Source organism: Triticum dicoccoides, chromosome 3B, assembly GCF_002162155.2.
Source record: "Triticum dicoccoides isolate Atlit2015 ecotype Zavitan chromosome 3B, WEW_v2.0, whole genome shotgun sequence".
NCBI lineage: Eukaryota > Viridiplantae > Streptophyta > Magnoliopsida > Poales > Poaceae > Triticum > Triticum dicoccoides.
Genome location: NC_041385.1, coordinates 664,585,702 through 664,605,291, shown reverse-complemented (window position 1 = coordinate 664,605,291; position 19,590 = coordinate 664,585,702). Strand labels below are relative to the sequence as shown.

General features: G+C 43.9%; 1 protein-coding gene across 1 annotated transcript; it reads left to right on the top strand.

The window, feature by feature from the left end:
- Positions 1-9,246: 9,246 nt before the first annotated feature.
- LOC119277699 (uricase-like) lies at positions 9,247-13,133 on the top strand. Its single transcript, XM_037559007.1, has 8 exons — positions 9,247-9,586; positions 9,688-9,780; positions 9,889-9,964; positions 11,245-11,354; positions 11,817-11,908; positions 12,272-12,445; positions 12,558-12,651; positions 12,764-13,133. Exons 1-8 carry the CDS (start codon positions 9,386-9,388, stop codon positions 12,845-12,847), a joined length of 924 nt encoding a protein of 307 aa, XP_037414904.1. The 5' UTR covers positions 9,247-9,385; the 3' UTR covers positions 12,848-13,133.
- Positions 13,134-19,590: the final 6,457 nt, after the last annotated feature.

Below are 19,590 nucleotides of genomic sequence, written 5' to 3'. Positions count from 1 at the left end.
CCCCCGCACACTGCCGTCCCCCGTGCCGGCCCTCCTCCCTGCGTCGGCCGCCCTCGTCGGCCCTCCTCCCCGCCGGCCGCCCAGCTCCCCCGCGTCGGTCTCCTCCTCCGCCCTCCGCTCCAGCCCCCGCGCCGGCCCTCCTCCATCGATAGGTGCTCCTCCCTCCTTCCTCCTTCCTCCTCCTCCCTCCCTCCCTAGTTATAGTTATTAGAGTTGTTATTTTGAATCCTATGTAGTTGAAAAAATGTAGGTTATTAGAGTAATGTAGGTTATGATCGAACCCTTGCTAGGACAGATTAGGTATGAACCCTAGTTAATTCGTATGAACCCTAGGTTTTTAAATTTAGCTATGTTTTAAAGTTAGGACAAAAATTCAGCTAGGTTTTTAATTAGGTGTAGTTAATAGAATTTAGGTGTTTTAAGTGTATTTAAAAGAGTTTTAGGTGTTTTAGTTGTTTTAGGTGTAGTTAACAGAATTTTAGGTGTTTTAGTTGTTTTAGGTGTAGTTAACAGAATTTTAGGTATTTTTTTAGTCAAAGCAATTGTTGTTATTTTTTTTAGTTAAAGCAATTTTTCCTGTTATATGCAAATTTGCACTGGACATGTCATGTTTTGAACATGTCACATTTTGGACATGTCATATTTTTCCGAGTGGCCTATGTTTTTCCAGAAATGTCGATTCGTTTACGTTCTGGCAAATTTTAGGCGCTCGATTGGTCCTGTTTTTAGCAAAGGTCATGTCAAATTTTGCTAAGTGTTTATTAATTTTGTTTTCATAATTAAGCATTTTGTTCTCGACGTCGACGATGCCTATCCCACATCCTCGTCATCGACTCGGCGGAGGACTCCTACTTGAGCCGAGGGGCCATGTCCGGGACTGGGCTCCGCTGGGCTGGTACTGGGTTGTGCTACCTTCTGGTGAGCGCAGCTTAGTGAGGAGCCAGCTCGTCGTCGACCCGGAGCTTCTTTGGTGGCGGTCACGTGGACCTGCATCAGTGGAGAGGCTTCAGTCCCCCACGCAGGTGGTTCAACACCGTGTCAGAGAGGAGAACGCGCACGTCCAGCGCTACTTGGTTGCGTTGGCGAACGGTCGGTTCTCCAATACCTGGCAGATTATTTGGGGATCTCACCGGAGCTATGATCCGGTGATGGTTCCTTCTCTTTGGGTGTCCACCACGGCCCACTGAACCTAGAGGAGCTATTATTCGAGATGTATTAGTCTTATTATATGATGATCTTTGCTACAAACTACTATATATGTATTCGATGATGGATTATTAATTACCTATTAGTTATTTGCTTATTGAATGCAAAAGATGAGCGCGGTTTGTGCTACAAACTACGACATATGTATTCATGATGGATTATTAATTACCTATTAGGAAATGTCTGACGATGAAAGGGGATTCGCTATATGCGATTACTGCGAAGATAAGCGCGGTATGTGCGACAGGCCTCACCTGGTAGAAGGTCGGCGCTTCAGCATCAAGCTCCAAGAGACCTTCGATGTTGATACGGTACGCAATGATGACAAGTTTTTTATGTTATTTTTGCACGACTTCTCTGCTTCTTCAACGTGTAATTTCCGTCTTTTACAATTCGACTAGCTTATCCCATGCCATGCAAGACGCTATGTCTTGGAGAAGATGGGTTTTGAAGATCATGAAAGCACGGAGACAAAGATAATTCAACTAAGGACCCATCATGGTTATGATTTTGCTGTAAAACTATACAATTCTGTGAACTCATCCAATTTTGGTTGCCCGAATTGGGAAGCCCTTTCCAAGGCGTATGATTTTCATGAGGGTATGCTTCTCACCTTCGATCTTGGTGATCCTAACATCGACAAAAATGATATGACCATTTGGGTCCTTGTTGACACGCTTCCAGTTCTACCGCTGTGTGAGTTTCTTAAACATATTTACTAAGTAATTTATATTGTTAATTTCAAAATATTTGACAGCTTATTTCCATTGACAGCCTATTTTCATTCTTCAAAAAATGTACGGAAGATGGTAGACAGAACCTACTACTACAATGATGAAGCACAATTAACTTATAAGGAGAAAGATGGTCTTATCACTTTTTTTACTGATCTTGAGAATTACAATAGCTATTATCGAATTCCTCAAAATTATGGTCCATATGTGCCACTAGTGCATGCGGTGTGCTACGGTAACATCAATGGAGATATCATGGTAAGATTTTCTACTATTACGACATCCGTGCATCTTTGAACATTGCTAACTACAAAGTTATTACTATGTTTTTTAACAGAAAATCCCGATGGATTGTGTGCCTCATCTGATGTTGCCAAGAGGTCGCGTTGAAGTTATGAGCTTACGGCCACCACGGCCAGGTCAGCCACAGTATCCACATCACTCCTGTCCATACCGGATTTCTAAAAGCGAGGAAGCCATGATAATAAATGATTGGAAAAAATGTTTCAACCATTGTAGAGAGCTACTTGGAAGCAACATTGTGCGTAGGCCAAGACTTGGAGACAGGATGATCTCCGTTCTTCATTATGGAGAGTTCAGTTTCCTTAATGAAGAGTCAATGCCTATCTTGTTTTATGATATTTTACCTAAGAGAGGGTAGAGTAGGTCCTATGAGAGGAGTAGGTCCTAGGTAGAATGTGTTATTATGTGCTATAATGTGTTAGAGTTGATGAGGAGGATGAGGAGTTGTGATTATGACTAGTGACCAACTTGTTATATATATGACGTCTCATTGACGAACATTGTTTGGTGGTGATGACTACTGGTAATGAATATGCTATTTAAACAGACTAGTTCATGATGAGTTGTTATTGTATAAAAGATATATCTGTTTAAACATGTACAACACCAAAATATTAAAAAGAAAACATAAATGTTAGCAGTAGCGCTGGCCTAAAAACGCGCTACTAGTAGTTGAACTTACCAGTAGCGCTGGTCTAGAAACACGCTACTGCTACAAAATAGCTGTAGCGTCGTAGCAGTAGCGCTGGTACCCGAGCTACTAGTAGCACAAAAACAAGCGCTACTGATAAGCTTTTCTCTAGTAGTGTGTAATAATTCTTTGCGGGGTCAATTCATCTTTATCATTAGGAACAACGGTAATACCTCCCTTTTTAGGGACACAATGGACAGGGCTTACCCATTCACTATCAGCAATGGGATAAATAATACCTGCCTCAAGGAGTTTTAGAATATCCTTTCTTACCACTTCCTTCATTTTGGGGTTTAATCGTCTTTGAGGATCTCTAACTGGTTTGGCATCTTTCTCCACTAAAATTTTGTGTTGACATAATGTGGGACTAATGCCCTTAAGATCATCCAGAGTATATCCAATAGCAGCTCGGTGCTTCTTCAGAGTTTTCAATAATCTTTCTTCTTCTTTCTCTGAAAGGTTAGCACTAATAATAACAGGATATATTTCTTTTTCATCAAGATAAGCATACTTGAGATTATCAGGTAAGGGGTTGAGTTCGAACACGGGATCACCCTTGGGTGGAGGGGGATCCCCAAGAATTTCAACGGGAAGGTTATGTTTTAGCATAGGTTCTTGTTTAAGGAACACTTCATCTATTTCTTCCCTTTCCTTCATAAACATATCATTTTCATGGTCTAACAAATATTGTTCTAATGGATCAGCTAGGGGAACAACAATGGAAGCAAGACCAATAATTTCATCCTTACTAGGTGGTTCCCTTTCACGAGGTTGTCTAGTAAACTTAGCAAAATTAAACTCATGAGACATACCATTTATGCCAACAATGATCATATTCTTTTCACAATTAATCTTAGCACTAGCAGTATTCAAGAAAGGTCTACCAAAAATAATGGGACAAAAATTATCTTGTGGGAAAGCAAGAACAAGGAAATCAGCAGGGTATTTAATCTTTCCACACAAGACTTCAACATCTCTAACAATCCCAATAGGTTTGATGGTGTCCCTATTAGCAAGCTTAATGGTGACATCAATGTCTTCTAATTCAACAGGTGCAATATCGTGCATAATTTATTTATAAAGATCATAAGGTATCGCATTAGCACTAGCACCCATATCACATAAGCCATGATAACAATGATCTCCTATTTTAACGGAAATAACAGGCGTGCCTACAACAGGTCTACGGGTCTTAGTATCGGGTCTAGAAATATTAGCAGTTTCACCCACGAAAGAGATAGCATGCCCATCTAAGTCTTCATCCAAGAGATCTTTAATCATAGCAATACCAGGTTCAACATTAATTTGCTCAGGAGGTGTATAAGTCCTAGTATTACTCTTACGAACAATAGTCGAATCTCTAACATGATCTTTTATCCTAACAAGAAAAGGAGGTTTTTCGACATAAGCAGTAGGAATAATAGGATCATTATATGTAATAGTCTTTTCTTTGACTGTAATAGGTGCAACTACTTTCACTTCAACAGGAGGATTATATTTAAACCACTTATCTTTAGGGAGATCAACGTGAGTAGCAAAAGTTTCACAAAAAGTAGCTACTATCTCAGAGTCAAGTCCATACTTAGAGCTAAATCCACGGAAAGCATCGGTATCCATAAAAGATTTAACACAATCGAACTTAGGTGTCATACCTGACTACTTACCATCGTCGAAACCCCAATCTTCAGAGTTGCGTTTAATTCTTTCCAGTAAGTCCCATTTGAAATCAATCGTCTTCGGCATATAGGAACCAGCACAGGAAGTATCGATCAGGTTGCGATTATCATGAGAAAGCCGAGCATAAAAATTCTGAATAATCATTTCCCGAGAGAGCTCATGATTGGGGCATGAATATAACATGGATTTAAGCCTCCCCCAAGCTTGAGCGATGCTTTCTCCTTCGCGAGGCTAGAAATTATATATGTAATTACGATCACGATGAACAAGATGCATAGGGTAGAACTTCTGGTGAAATTCCAACTTCAGTCACTTATAATTCCAAAATCTCGTATCACCACATAGCCTATACCATGTCATTGCATCTCTCTTCAAAGATAAAGGGAAGACCTTCCTTTTGACAACACCATCAGGGATACCTGCAAGCTTAAATAATCCACAAACTTCATCCACAAAGATAAGGTGTAAGTCGGGATGCAAAGTTCCGTGTCCTGCAAAAGGATTAGCTAGCAGTTTTTCTATCATACCCGAAGGAATATCAAAGTGAATATTTTCATAAGGTTCAGTAGGTTGAGGAGCATCTCTTTGCTCTTTTGGTTGGGGTGAAGATACCCCAAACAAGCCCTTTAAAGGATTAGTTTCCATAGTGACAAGTAACAGAAAATTTCAGCACACTATATAAATGTTTCCTTACCAAGTTCCACTCACCAAAAGCGCTACACTCCCCGGCAACGGCGCCAGAAAAGAGTCTTGATGACCCACAAGTGTAGGGGATCTATCGTAGTCCTTTCTATAAGTAAGAGTGTCGAACCCAACGAGGAGCAGAAGGAAATGATAAGTGGTTTTCAGTAAGGTTTTCTCTGCAAGCACTGAAATAGTAGGTGATAGATAGTTTTGTGATAGGACAAATAGTAACGAGCAAAAATTAAATAAAGTAAATAAAGTGCAGCAAGGTGGCCCAATCCTTTATGTAGCAAAGGATAAGCCTGGACAAATTCTAATAATGAGGAAACAGCTCCCGAGGACACATTGGGAATTATCGTCAAGCTAGTTTTCATCACGTTCATATGATTAGCGTTCGGTACTTTGATAATTTGATATGTGGGTGGACCGGCACTTGGGTACTGCCCCAACTTGGACAAGCATCCCATTTATGATTAACCCCTATTGCAAGCATCCGCAACTACAAAAAGGAGTATTAAGGTAAACCTAACCACATCATTAGACATATGGGTCCATATCAACCCCTAACGAAGCAACGCATAAACTAGGGTTTAAACTTCTGCCACTCTAGCAACCCATCATCTACTTATTACTTCCCTATGCCTTCCTCTAGGCCCAAATAATGATGAAGTGTCATGTAGTCGACGTTCACATGACACCACTAGAGAAAAGACAACATACATCTCATCAAAATATCGAACAAATACCAAATTCACATGACTACTAATAGCAAGACTTCACCCATGTCCTCAGGAACAAATGTAACTACTCATAAAGCATATTCGTGTTCATAATCAGAGGAGTAATAATATGCATAAAGGATCTGAACATATGATCTTCCACCAAGTAAACCAATTAGCATCAACTACAAGGAGTAATCAACACTACTAGCAACCCACATGTACCAATTTATGGTTTTGATACAAGATTGGATACAAGAGATGAACTAGGGTTTTGAGAGGAGATGGTGCTGGTGAAGATGTTGATGGAGATTGACCCCCTCCCGATGAGAGGATCGTTGGTGATGACGTTGGTGATGATTTCCCCCTCCCGGAGGGAAGTGTCCCCGGCAGAACAGCTCCGCCAGAGCCCTAGATTGATTCCGCCAAGGTTCCGCCTCGTGGCGGCGGAGTTTCGTCCCATAAGCTTACCCACGATTTTTTCCAGGGTAAAAGTGATGATATAGCAGAAGATTGACGCCTGAGGCCCACCAGGGAGCCCAGGAGATAGGGGCGCGCCCCCCCATCTCCTAGACAGGGTGTGGGCCCCTGGCCTATTTCTTTCACTCATAAATTCTTAATAAATTCAAAAAGTTGTTTCATGGAGTTTCTGGACTTTTGGAGTTGTGCAGAATAGGTTTCCAATGTTTGCTCCTTTTCCAGCCAGAATTCCAGCTGTCGGCATTCCCCCTCTTTATGGCAAACCTTGTAAAATAAGAGAGAATAGCCATAAATATTGAGATATAAATTGTAATGACAGCCCATAATGCAATAAATATTGATATAAAAGTATGATGCAAAATGGACGTATCATGTACTTCAACCCTAGGTTGAATATCAACATTTTGTTGACTTGCATTTACTTTTTGATGATTCTCATTCCCCTTGGACGCTTCTGCAAAGCCTTGTCCTTTGTGTCCAAATTCTTCCCCCTCTTAGGTGGCTGAGTAGATCTATGGGTCACATCCACTCTTTCTGGCACATTCATAGCGGGAACATTTGATTTTGTGACACCTTTATAATAAGTAAATGCATTTGGCAGATTATTTGCAATTTTCTTGCAAATTTATAATCTTCTAAACCTCGAGTTCAGACTCATTCGTACGTGGATCTAAGGACTGGATGCCTTTCACATCCCAATCTATTTCTCAGAATTCTTTGTGGTTATTCTCTCCCCCTATTGTCAGGAAATTGTCCTCATCAAAAATGCAATCAACGTACCGGGATGTAAACAAATCTCCTGTCAGGGGTTCCAGGTACTTAATGATTGACGGAGAATTGTACCCCACATAGATCCCCATTCATCTATGAGGGCCCATTGATGTACGTTGCGGTGGTGAGATCGGTACATATACCGCGCACCCGAATTGCCGCAGATGGGAAATACTTGGCTGGTTTCCACGTACTAACTGTAATGGGGAGACCATATGATATGCAGTTGGTCGAATTCGTATCAATTCTGCAACATGTAAAACTGCATGACCCCAACATGAAGCTGAAAGATTACTATTCTGCAGGAGCGGTCTTGCTATCAACTTGATCCTCTTGATAAGTGATTCCGCAAGACCATTTTGGGTATGTACATAAGGTACTGAGTGCTCCACAGAAATGCCCAAAGCTACGCAGTAATCATTAAATGCTTGTGAACTAAATTCCGCAGCATTATCCATTCTGATGGTTTTTATCCTATGCTCAGGATGATTTGCTCTCAATTTAATGATCTGAGCAATTAGCTTTGCAAAAGCATGGTTCCTTGTTGACAGTAGACACACATTTGACCATCTTGTTGATTCATCAATTAGGACCATGAAATATCTGAATAGTCCAGATAACAGTTGTATTGGACCACAAATATCTCCTTGAATGCGTTCAAGGAAATTAAGCGGCTCATCTTTTAATTTCACATAAAATGGCCTTGTGATCAATTTCCCAGTTGCACATGCTCTGCATACAAAATCCGATGATTTTGGAAACTTTCTATCCGTTATGTTGTGTCCAACAGAACCATCAATAATTTTTTTTATCATCCCAATACCAGGATGGCCCAGACGATCATGCCAAATATTGAACTTATCAAGATTCTAAAAAACTATCTTGTACGCCATATGCGTATTTGGTTTAATGTATGTATAATACAACCCAGAAGATAGAAAAGGCAAATTCTCAAGGACTTTCTTTCAAAATCCCTTTTGCTGAGTTATGAGTAGGCATTCAGTCCGACTCTCTTCATTAGTTTCCACATGGAAACCATTTTTTCGGATATTCTTAAAACTCAGCAAGGTACGAGTAGAATTTGGATGCAGTAGAGCATCCCGAATTACCAATTTAGTACCCATAGGGAGTGTAATTGTAGCTTGACCAGAACCAACAATTATCGTGTCTCGACCAGCAATTGTCATGACACTTCCATTACTCTTCTCGAGTGTCTGGAAATACTTTATCTCCCTAAGTATCGTGTTAGTAGAGGCACTATCCACTAAACACATTTTCTCCTCTATTGTATTATTCCTTGAAGTTTGTTCCAAGTCTTTCTCCGGCGAGTTCTTGTGCTTGTGTGGCGTGTCGCTCTCACTGGATGTGTGTACGTGATAACGTGTGAAGAAACAGTGCAATGAACATTAAACACTAATGTCGATCGATTGCGATGATGTACAAATTTATACCCCTGAAAGAGGCGTGTTGCACAAACGCGATGTTCACAACACAGGAGATGGGATTGAGGGGCGTGTCCGTTACAATAGGACGCGACCCATCAGGAAAGAAAACCGCACCATTAATTAAACTAATTAACTAATCCTAACTGATGTGCCGCGGCTGCTACGCGGAAACAGTGGGCTGCAGCTGCTCTACTGAAACAGTGTGCAGGCAGCGGTTTATCCTTGGCATGCTACGTGTATAGCAGCTTTTTTTTTTGCACCGACGTGTATACCAGCTTCAGTCAGCCACTTGGACAAATAGACACGCACCGATTTGGCAGTACGGTATATAATATGTATTCCCATTTGTACTTGGGCAACAAATACACGGAGCAACATGGACAGGGCAATAAATGACGAAGCGGCCCATTGTATTGTACCATAGCAAAACCTCGACGGTGTCAGAGGCGGACGTATCGGCTCGATCCCCTCCGAGGTGGCAACACACGGCCGACGAACGAGAGTGACACCGCGACGGGCATCTCCCTCGCCGACTGCGCGCGGTCCCCACATCCCCGCTCCCTCTCTACAAAAGAAGCAGTAGCACTCCCGTGCGCGTCACTTCCACGACCGATCGATCCCACCTCGCGCATCCGCATCCGCATCCACCCTTCAGCGCAGATCGGATCCCCACCCATGGCCGGGCGCTTCGACCTCCAGGGCAGGCACGGCAAGTCCCGCGTCCGGGTCTCCCGCGTCTGGCGCCGCCCCGCCGAGGCCGGCGGCCACCTCTTCGTCGAGTGGAGCGTCGCCGTCAGCGTCGTCTCCGACTGCCTCCCCTCCTACACCTCCGACGACAACTCCGCCATCGTCGCCACCGACTCCATCAAGAACACCGTGCGCCCACCTTCCCTTCCCTTCTCTCTGCCCGGCGATGCTCCCCGGTCAGTCTCGGTCCTGGTCCCTTGATCCGCTGTGCCTTTCGCTTGCTTGATCAGGTGTATGTGAAGGCCAAGGAGTGCACGGAGGTGGTGTCCATGGAGGAATTCGCGGTCATCCTCGGGAGGCATTTCACCTCACTGTACTCGCAGGTAGGGAATGGTGGGGATGGGAATTTTTCCCAGCCATTTATGGTCTGTGTTCTGTTGTATAAAAGCAGTGGAGCCCGGCCATTTATGAAAGTGTTCTTGTTCGAGCAGGTCTCAGAGGCTACAGTGACAATCGTGGAGCGCCCGTGGGAGCGTGTGGCTGTGGACGGGAAGCCCCATTCGCATGGTGAGAAGAGTTCTATCGCTTACTCTTGCTGTTTACTTGTGCCGCGGTAAGCAAAATGTGCTTTCATGATGCCATAATAAGTTTCATTCAAATGGAAGCCAAGTCAGGAGGGCCACACCCCCCAGCGTTACTTAACAATACCAGATTATATTACAGACATTCCAATTAGCGGCTGAGTATGTAAAAGCAGAGATCAGACGCCAGGGATTACACATCCCTGAATTGCCAAACTTGCCTACAATCTATATGAAAGAAGTAGCATAAAACAATGTGACAAATGCTCCATCCCCCACTCTTGTTTCAGTGGTCACCTGCCATAGAAGTTCTGAACCATTTTGAACGAAATGCTCATCCGCCTCTTCTTGTAGGTCAGCACGGTATTGGATCCATGCGCAAATAGGATGAATTGCATCTATTCTAGTAGGACATTAGGATTTATGATAAAATTATGTTTCGTATGTTTCTTCCACATTTCTGAACAATCTGTCGTTCATTATGAACAGTTTTTTAGCTACAGTCTATGCATTGAAAAGCATTGTAAAGATCAACAAGCAGTAGCAGTTGAAGTAAAGCTAGAGAAAAGGAATGTTAGACACTGAAAGCCCTTGGCAATTTATATTTATCAACAACTCAGCCAACTAGGTAGACTATGTTGGCAGGTGCCAGCAAACATCATGTCGCTTTTATCTAGCATGAAGATGCGCAATCATCATTTAACTGTTTTTTGCCAAACATATACTTGATACTGAATATTTAAGTAGTGACATGCACAGTTTTGCATGTTGTTTGGAAATCCCTCTTCCAACTAGTGAAATGTATTCCATTATTATTAGAGAACAGAACCAAATGGGACTTGGCCAATAAGTTAAATACCAGAGCCACTCAATCTTTAAGCATGCAGTTACTATTGGTCAAAAATAGTTTTCCTATCGTGCTCTCAAATAATTTCACATCATTATCATTGTGATTGCAAGTTGGATAGTGCGGAGCATAAACAGTACCCTTACCTGCATGTCTTCCATTTTCTCCTTAAAATTTAGATTCCTGGTAGATCCACTGATAGTCAAAAAGGAGAATTATGATAATCGAGCAGACTGTTTCTTATCAACTACTTGCTGATTTATTTTTTGTTTTGACAAATAACTTTCTCACATTTATTGTGATACATATTTGCATTTATATAGCTTCTATTGCAAATTGCGATGGTAAAGGAAAACAGTCCCTCCCTGACGAATTATTTTAGAGTTATCTGATAACTTAGGCAATGGACTTCTTTGCAGGGTTCAAACTTGGTTCTGAAAAGCACACCACTGAGGTCAACGTGAAGAAGTCTGGAAGCCTGCTTATAAATTCTGGGATACAAGGATACTCCCTGCTAAAGACAACTCAGGTGTTTATTTCACTTATTTGTCTTGGTCCTCATGCCACCATCCCAAAGAAATGCACTTCTGCATATTTCTCCAACTCTGGTTGAGTTTGCTAGTCGCAGTACATAGTTGAATAAGTTATGAGTTCTGATATGATAGAGATTTAAAGGAGATTATTAAGTAGGAAGATATATGTAGCCTTACCAGAAGTTTTTCCAATAGTTGATGAGATATGAGGTAGTCCTTGTAGAAGACCGTTGAAATAGGAATGGACATGCTAGAGCTATTTCAATATGTCATGTATTCATGCTTTTGGGGATCGAATGCAACATGTCAGCAGGCAGGAATTTTGTTAGATGTAGTGTTACCTAAGCAAAATAATTTAACTAGTTTTAGCTGAAGCGGAACTGTTTTACTTTAGTATTACATAAATAGGCTGCAGGTGCAAGTAATAAATACTAAATTCTCATCACTATCTATCTCAGTCTGGATTTGAAGGATTTGTGAGGGACCGCTACACTCTTCTTCCTGAAACAAGAGAAAGAATTGTAGCAACAGAAGTAACTGCTTGGTGGAGGTTTGGGCACTCTTCCCCATCTGCCTGAAATGTTCTCTTATCCACAATTCTGATATCAGTGAACCCTTTTATGATTGTCAATAGTAGTTCTTAGATTCAAGGCAATAAATCAAGTGTACTAAGCATTACCATAATAACTTCTCTATTGCTGTTGGTCTTGGATGAGCATAATTCTTTACAAATACTGTTGCCAGATCTTTTGGGCTTTCAAGCTAATATGAGCTACCATGCACACACACACACACACAAAGCTAATATGAGCTCATGTTCCAAGTCATGATTCATGATTTCGTAGTCTTTTAAATGACAAACTTGCCATAATCCATCCAATTGATTACCATCATGCTTTCTCTTTTGTTTCAGGTATCCGTTCGAGCATATTTCCCAGCTTCCGTCAAAGCCATTTTGCTTCACACAAAGATACCAGGATGTAAAGAAAGTTCTCGCAGACACATTCTTTGGTCCACCTGATGTTGGTGTATATAGCCCATCAGTGCAGAATACATTATACCTCATGGCTAGGGAAGTTCTTACCAGGTTTGCAGCTTTTTGAGATTTGGCCATTATTTTCTTACCGGCTGTAGCTTTTTGTCAGCCGTATTTAGCCCCTACTTTTATGTATGCCTGAACATATGATGTCAACTCCCAGGTTCCCAGACATAGCATCTGTTCAGCTTAGGATGCCAAACCTCCACTTTCTTCCCGTGAACCTAGGGGGCAAAGAAAATCCAGGATTGGTGAAGGTGAGAACAATGGGTACAACATTTGTTTGTCCTGTTTTCAGAATATTAATACTTGGTAGTCCAAAAACGTTCTTGAGGTATATATATTTAACCGAGTCATTTCTATGTACAGTTTGCTGATGATGTGTACATGCCGACTGACGAACCACATGGAACCATCGAAGCAACGTTGAGCCGCGCCAACTCAAAGCTGTAATTTCACTCCATGCTTGTGGCCAGGCTCATGATTTGGTTTGGTTTCTTGAAGATCACAGTCGCAAATAAACAAAGTGTTAGGGGGGAAGCTAGCACAACCCCTTGCAAAAGGGAAAAAGGACGTAAACTTTGCATATGTATTCAACTAATTGACTTGTACATGGCTAGCTAGAGTTCCCCCATCGTAAATTTTACTGTTGTACAAAACCTTCAGTGTTCGTTGTCTCCACAATGCTATAATATAGCCTGTTTTTTCTTTTCTTTTTGAGAAATAGAACTTCTCGACAGATTGTGTCTGCATTAGACAGTAAAGGCCGTGTTACACAAAACTATCGCATGGGCCATGAATATGGGCCACAGTAGACAAGATGAGGAATGGAAAAAAATCGATTTTCAAAGCTTGACACCGAACCCAGCTTCTCAGATGTAATGATTGAGACTACTTCCTCCGTTCTGAATTACTTGTTGCAGAAATTGATTTATCTAGACATATTTTCAGTTCTAGATACATTCATTTTTGCGACAAGTAATTTGTGATGGAGGGAGTATTTTTTCTAGGATTTTTTTAAGTTCTCCAAGCACAAATCACATTGATATCTACTGCTACCAGAGATACAAACTTGCATGAAATTCTTTCTCGCAAATAAAAAAACTTGCACGAGATTCAAATACAAGAGTATTTGAAAATTGTGGAAAATTTTGAACATCCACGACATATGTGTCTGTAATCCTACAAATTTCAATAAAAACAGAAATTCAACATGTCACATCAAAAGATAAAAGCCGTGGCATCCGACCATGTTTGTCACACAATCAAGGTCAATTAGCTCAATAGATTCATCATGAACTATATTTTATAATATTGATAAAGATGTTTGACTTAGAACAAATTTAGAACCACAAGGATTTTGGGATGAATGAGATATTTTTGTTTTATTTTTTTAGTATGAAGGAGGTATTAATTTGTCGCACAACGATACAATATTACTTCTAGGCTGATCATGTTTTTGTATCAGACACTAAAGGCCACATACAGGAAAACTACCGTATGGGCCATGAATGTGGGCTAAACTGCATGGTGGCTCGCTTTGTCAAAAGAAAAGGAAAATATTTTTTTCTCAAAATAAAACAAAAATTTCCCCTAAAAAAGGATTTTCAAAGCTTGACCAGTAGCTTTGAGTCTACGCAGCAAGTTAAGAAAGCACAATTGCTGAAGGACACTAGCCTAACTCTTCCCTCCTCCACAAGAAAAGCTCTTCTCCTCTCGTCGGCGTCGTCGCCGGTCCGCCCCATCAACGATGGCCTCAATGCCATGGGCATGTGGAGGATCTCGACCCCCCGCCGGCGGGAGGGACCCCGTTCTTATTCTTGTTAGGTTATGCGTATTGGTTGAGGCTGTGTGGCGGCGGCGATGTCCCTCAGTAGGAATAAACCCACATTCTATCCCCGTTTCGATGGTGCGTCTAACATTGTCGGAGGGCGTGTGGAGGTTTGTCTCTATCGGATCTCGCGGGATTCGGTCGGTGTTGGTCTTTGATGGATTTGTTTGGATTCGGTCTTTGATCGTCTTCGTTTGGGTGTTTACATATTTGATCCTTCTAACCTATGACTTTTTTCGTCGGTGATCGTTGCTACTCTGGTGCGTTGGTCATATGTGGCCTAACATGATGACATGATGACTTTCGACTATCTACTACAACAAGATTTGTCTGGCTCTGCCAGTGCTTGTAGTCGTCGCTGGGTGGTCCACGGATATGATTATAATTTTTTACCTCTGTTGTTTTTCGTACTACCATGATTGAAGATGAATAGATAGAAGTTTCTTGGAGAAAAAAAAGCACAATTGCTTCGTCTTTGCGGACGTCAACAGGGCAACACAACTGGCAAATCTAGCCTTTTTTTTCTTCTCTAAAAACATCTGAGGTGCTCGGGCGCGGAGCTCAAGTACAGTGACCGATGTGTACATGCATCATGATTGATTCCTCGGGAATGGACAAGAGCGTTCTCCTGCTGTGCACTCGAGAAGTCGAGGAGAGTCGATCGATAATACTACTCAAGATAGGGAGTAGTACAAAGAGGAAACAGAGCATGGCCAGTTTCACCAAGGCGGCTGGCTTCCCCCCACATGGCCACATGCCACAGCGTCGTCGATGATACCGATGCGTGCGGAAAATTTGTCCTCCGGCCACCTAACAGACCTCCACCTGCCGATCGACCGATGGAGAGCAATAACTCGGAGGGCCGCAGGATAAGCGAAGGTCGCTGCGCACGGGGGGAGGGGAGGGGGAGCCCTCGATCGCTGCCGCCGATCGACGAGCCGTGGACCACCGCGCGTTTCCACGCCAACGATCGCCGGTGGCCCACCCAGCCCAATCATGGGCGCCGCGCCGTGCGGTGCGTGCGGCCGGTCGCTGGCTGGTCATCGACGTTTACAGCAAGAGGACGCGTCACCGCCGCCCCATCCATCTCTCTCCCTTGATCAAATCCCGAAGCCGCATCTTCTTGGATTTGCCGTGAAGACGACGAGATGCTACGTCACCGCGTGAACTGGGCACGCGTCCCCGTCCGTCCTGGCGATGCCTGTGGACTGGGCGCGCGCACATGGCGCCCCACACATGGACGTGGACATGGCATGGCAGCCTGGCGCCTTTGATGGATCCCCGCTGGCTCCGAGCTGGCTGGATACGGTACGGCGGACGGAGGTATTGCGTGTATCCTTCTTGCGCTGGGGGCTGGGTGGGGCACATGGCGGACGGAGATGCTCTTCTGACCGGCGATGTAGTACGCTTGACCAGCAGCCATTGGTCTTGGTCCCCAACCCCAACCCAGCGGTAGCACTGCCTGCTCTCCCCGCATCATCATGGACTACCATCGGAACCCACAATTTTTTTCTATTTCTGTTGCAAGTTGTAACTACTGTAGATTGCACAGTACTGCAGAGAAAGTGGTTTAGAACTTTGGATTAGCGCAGAGGCTGCTATCGATCCGAGTGGGCTTGCTACAGGATAGACCTGTACTACCAGCGATAATTAGGAGACATCAATAGGCCAGGAAACTTATTTCAGACGTGCCAACTGTTAGGTAGACCGTAGCACCTTACCTAATAGCATCTCCAATAGACGCGCAACGCGCAGTGCGCTAAAAAACAGTATACAGCGCCGGAATCGTCAGCTTTTGCGCGTCGCGGTGCACTGGCTCCAGCGGCCGCTGCAAAATATAGCGTGCCCGAGCCGCTCCAACAGACACGGTAAACTGCAGCGCGCGCGAGCAGCCGGCCCTTGTCATATATTGCATTTTGGAGACAATATGATGATATTTCAAATATCAAAACAAGACATGGCATAGTTTAAAATCACCCAAACAAGTTCATGACATAAAAGTTCAAATTCATGCCCCATAACATCATCCAACCAAGTTCAAAATCCGAACCAAGTTTATGACATAAAAGTTCACACAAACGAATGGCACCTCAACAATCATGCCTCGTCCTCGTCTTCATCCTTCTCTTCCTCCGATTCATCATCCTCATCCGAAGATGATTCTTCCTCCTCCTCTTCATTGTCGCGCGCCGCATCATCATGTGGAGCTCGAAAGGTGTTGGCAAGATCTTCAACAGCATTATGCGAAGGTGTGTGACGGGCACACCGGAAGACATTCCACCCATGCCGCCCGGAGGTGCTCCCATGCCTCCCATGAGAGACGCAAAACTCATGCCTCCTATGGTAGCTCCGAAGCCACCCATGTCTCCCATGGCCCCCATGGTAGCTCCGAAGCCACCCATGCTGCCCATGGTAGCTCTGAAGCCACTGATGCCTCCCATGCCGCCCATGCCACCGCCACCCATGCCAACCATGGCTCTCTTTTGGACCAAGACTTCTTCACAGGCAAGATTGACGTACCCCTTTTGCTTCTTATCAAGGGTAGATGTGTCCATGAAGAACAAGTACTTCTCCCATTCCAACAACCTAGTTCGCTCCTCCATGGCCAATTTCTTCTCCTTCAATGCCACCTTCCTCTCCTCGGCCGCCACCCTCCTCTCCCCGGCCGCTGCATCTTGGTTCATTGGCATCTTCCTCACCTCGTTCGCTTCCTTTCTTGCCTTCATAATAGCTTCCATAACATTTTTAGCTCGTCATCTTCTTTCCTCTTCTTCTTTTCTTTTCCGTCTTTCTTGCATTCATCCGGTCTTTTTGGCTTGGAGTACGAAATCGAGTTTGGTGTAGGGCTTCTCTTGTCATCATCACTTGATGCCTCCTCCTCATCATCATCCAAATCAATAGTTCGCTTGCGTTTGTCGCTCTCCTCATCATCGACACCATCACGGGGCTTCCATTTCTCACCATCCTTCAATTTTTCATAGCAATGAGGCAAGGTAAATGGTCTCCCTTTCTTGATCTTGCCTTTCTTGGTCTTCTTCTCCTCTCATTGGAATAAGTTTTGTGCAATAGTGAGCTACAAACAAAAGAACAAGTTAGCACTTGAAACACCAAGAAGAAGCATGATGAACATGGAAGAATCATGAAAGAAATGACACTTACCCTATCTCTATCATTGGTGCCACTTGGGTTCAACGAGTCAACCGCCTTAAGTGCGGCCGCCCACCTTTGACAATCTCGGTTGATTGTCGACAACCGGGAGCAAAGAGATCTTCCGGAGCGGTCAATTCCACTTTTGTTGTGTAGATCAAAGCGCTCCTTCATCCGGAGTCAGTATGCATCTCTACTTTGATCCCCTCCAACGGAGGGATCCCTCGACACTTGCAACCAAATATTGCATAGCAAGATGTCTTCGTCCATGGTGTAGTTGCCCCCTCTTTCTTTTGGTGCAACGACGATGCCCTCACCATCTTCATCCACCCCAAACTCATGATCATCGAAATGCATCTCATTGGTTTGAGACCAATGAGAATTGTTGGAGCCAACACCCATAGTTGACATATATGCCTCCTCATTGAAATTACAAAGTATATACAACAAAGCAAATAAGCTATCGATATGTATGCATTCAAAAAACAACAACAAAAAGTTGACGAAATTTTACCTCGTGGGCATTTCATCGAACACCTTGTGCGTGTCGGCCGCCGGCTCAACAAGTGAGCTCGCCGGCGCTTCGGTTGCCACCGCGTCTGTCGCACGCCCTGCAAGCTTCTTCTTCGGCCACCTAGAGGAGCCGTCCACCGCCTTGTTCTTCTTCGTGGGCACCTTGCCCTTCTTCGCCCGTGCCGCATTTGGGAGCTTCGAGAGGGGGGCATGTGGCTTCACGACGGGCGCCGGCGCGACGCAACCCGCCGCCGAGGTCATCCGTGGCGGCATGAGAAGGCCGCGCGCGATGCCGGTGCTCGGAGGAGCACCCGCAGAGGCGAAGCCAAACCTCCCCGTGCTAGGGTTTGCGGCGGCGGAGTGGCCGCGGGTGTAGGAAGGGGTGAGGGGGATGCCGGTGCGTCCGTCCATCAGGCGAATTCACCGGGGCAGCGCGGGTGGGGCGAAAGCGGCGTGGCAGAGAAGGTACGGCGCGGGCTTTCGAGTGTGCAGCGCGCGGGAGCGGGCGCAGCAAATAAACGACGTGCGATGGCGTTTCGGACCGCGCGCTGAACTACTTATGCCGCGTGCGTGGTTATTGCGCCTCCGCTTGACCTTCCGGAGCGGTTGCGCGCGCGCTAAAAACCTGAAATTTCCAGCGCAGCGCTTATATAGCGCGGCTGTTGGAGATACTCTAAGCAGGGCAACATATTACCATAGACTTACAACAGCTCGCACAGTGTGCCCCTCGAAGAAAACTACTCACTCCGTTCATACATATAAGGTCTAGTTTGGCAACACAATTTTTTTAAAATGTAGTAATTTAAAACCTCAGTTTTTCAATGTGTGGACAATGAATACTTCGGTTTCCAAAGTTGGTAGTTTTTTTTCTGTTTTGGCAAAACAGTCTATGCGTTTGGCAAGTGCTATTTTGCCATAGTTTTGACACATTGCACCAATCTCAGCTACAATCAGTTAGATCATGATCTGTGTGTAGAAACACCCGCCCAATGCAAACATCCATGCTCTTGCCGCATAGAACTGACAACTAGCTAGCTTTTAGCCTGCTGTGTACGAGTGTGCTCCAACCACGAATTGATCTACTCCACGAGCGAGCTTCGTTCGAGTCATGTGTAATGGGCAGACATCGACCGGATATAAGGGTACAAGATCACTAGAAAAGTAACATGTGCCCAGCCGCCGCCCGTAAAGAACTAATCACCTAACTGAAACACTAATAATCAGAAGATAGATTGAACTTCGTTTAACGGATATACGTACAGCATATTGAGGAGTCGAAGGAGGCTGAGCGCTCCCCCAGTTTCTTTCGTCTCAGTCTAGAAAAAAGAGGTCGGGGCCTCTTTTTTAGATACATAAAAAAAATTGCAGTATGAGAGATACCAGGATATTCTAAACTGGAGTATTTGTTTCATCCAAACATCTCAAAGTATTTTATACCAAAGTTTTTTAAGAAATCACGGTATTCTAGAAAAACAGCAAAAATACTTTGCATCCAAACACACTCTAAGATGTTCTAATTATTTCTCAATCAGATATATATAGACACATTTTAGTTTGTGTTTGTTTACTCATCTCATATTTGTGAACAGATGGAGTATTAGAAATCCAGATTATTCATGTTACGAACGATCACACCTTTCGTGTTTTACCTAGAGTACCCCGTAACCTTAGCCGCCACACAATCTGCGTCCTCGTCGGTTGATTC

Bases quoted from the DNA above. Each gene is read 5' to 3' on its own strand.
- LOC119277699 (XM_037559007.1), top strand. From the start codon at position 9,386: ATGGCCGGGCGCTTCGACCTCCAGGGCAGGCACGGCAAGTCCCGCGTC. The intron at 9,587-9,687 runs GTGCGCCCACCT...TTGCTTGATCAG, and splicing joins CCGACTCCATCAAGAACACC to GTGTATGTGAAGGCCAAGGA. The intron at 11,909-12,271 runs GTTTGGGCACTC...CTTTTGTTTCAG, and splicing joins GAAGTAACTGCTTGGTGGAG to GTATCCGTTCGAGCATATTT.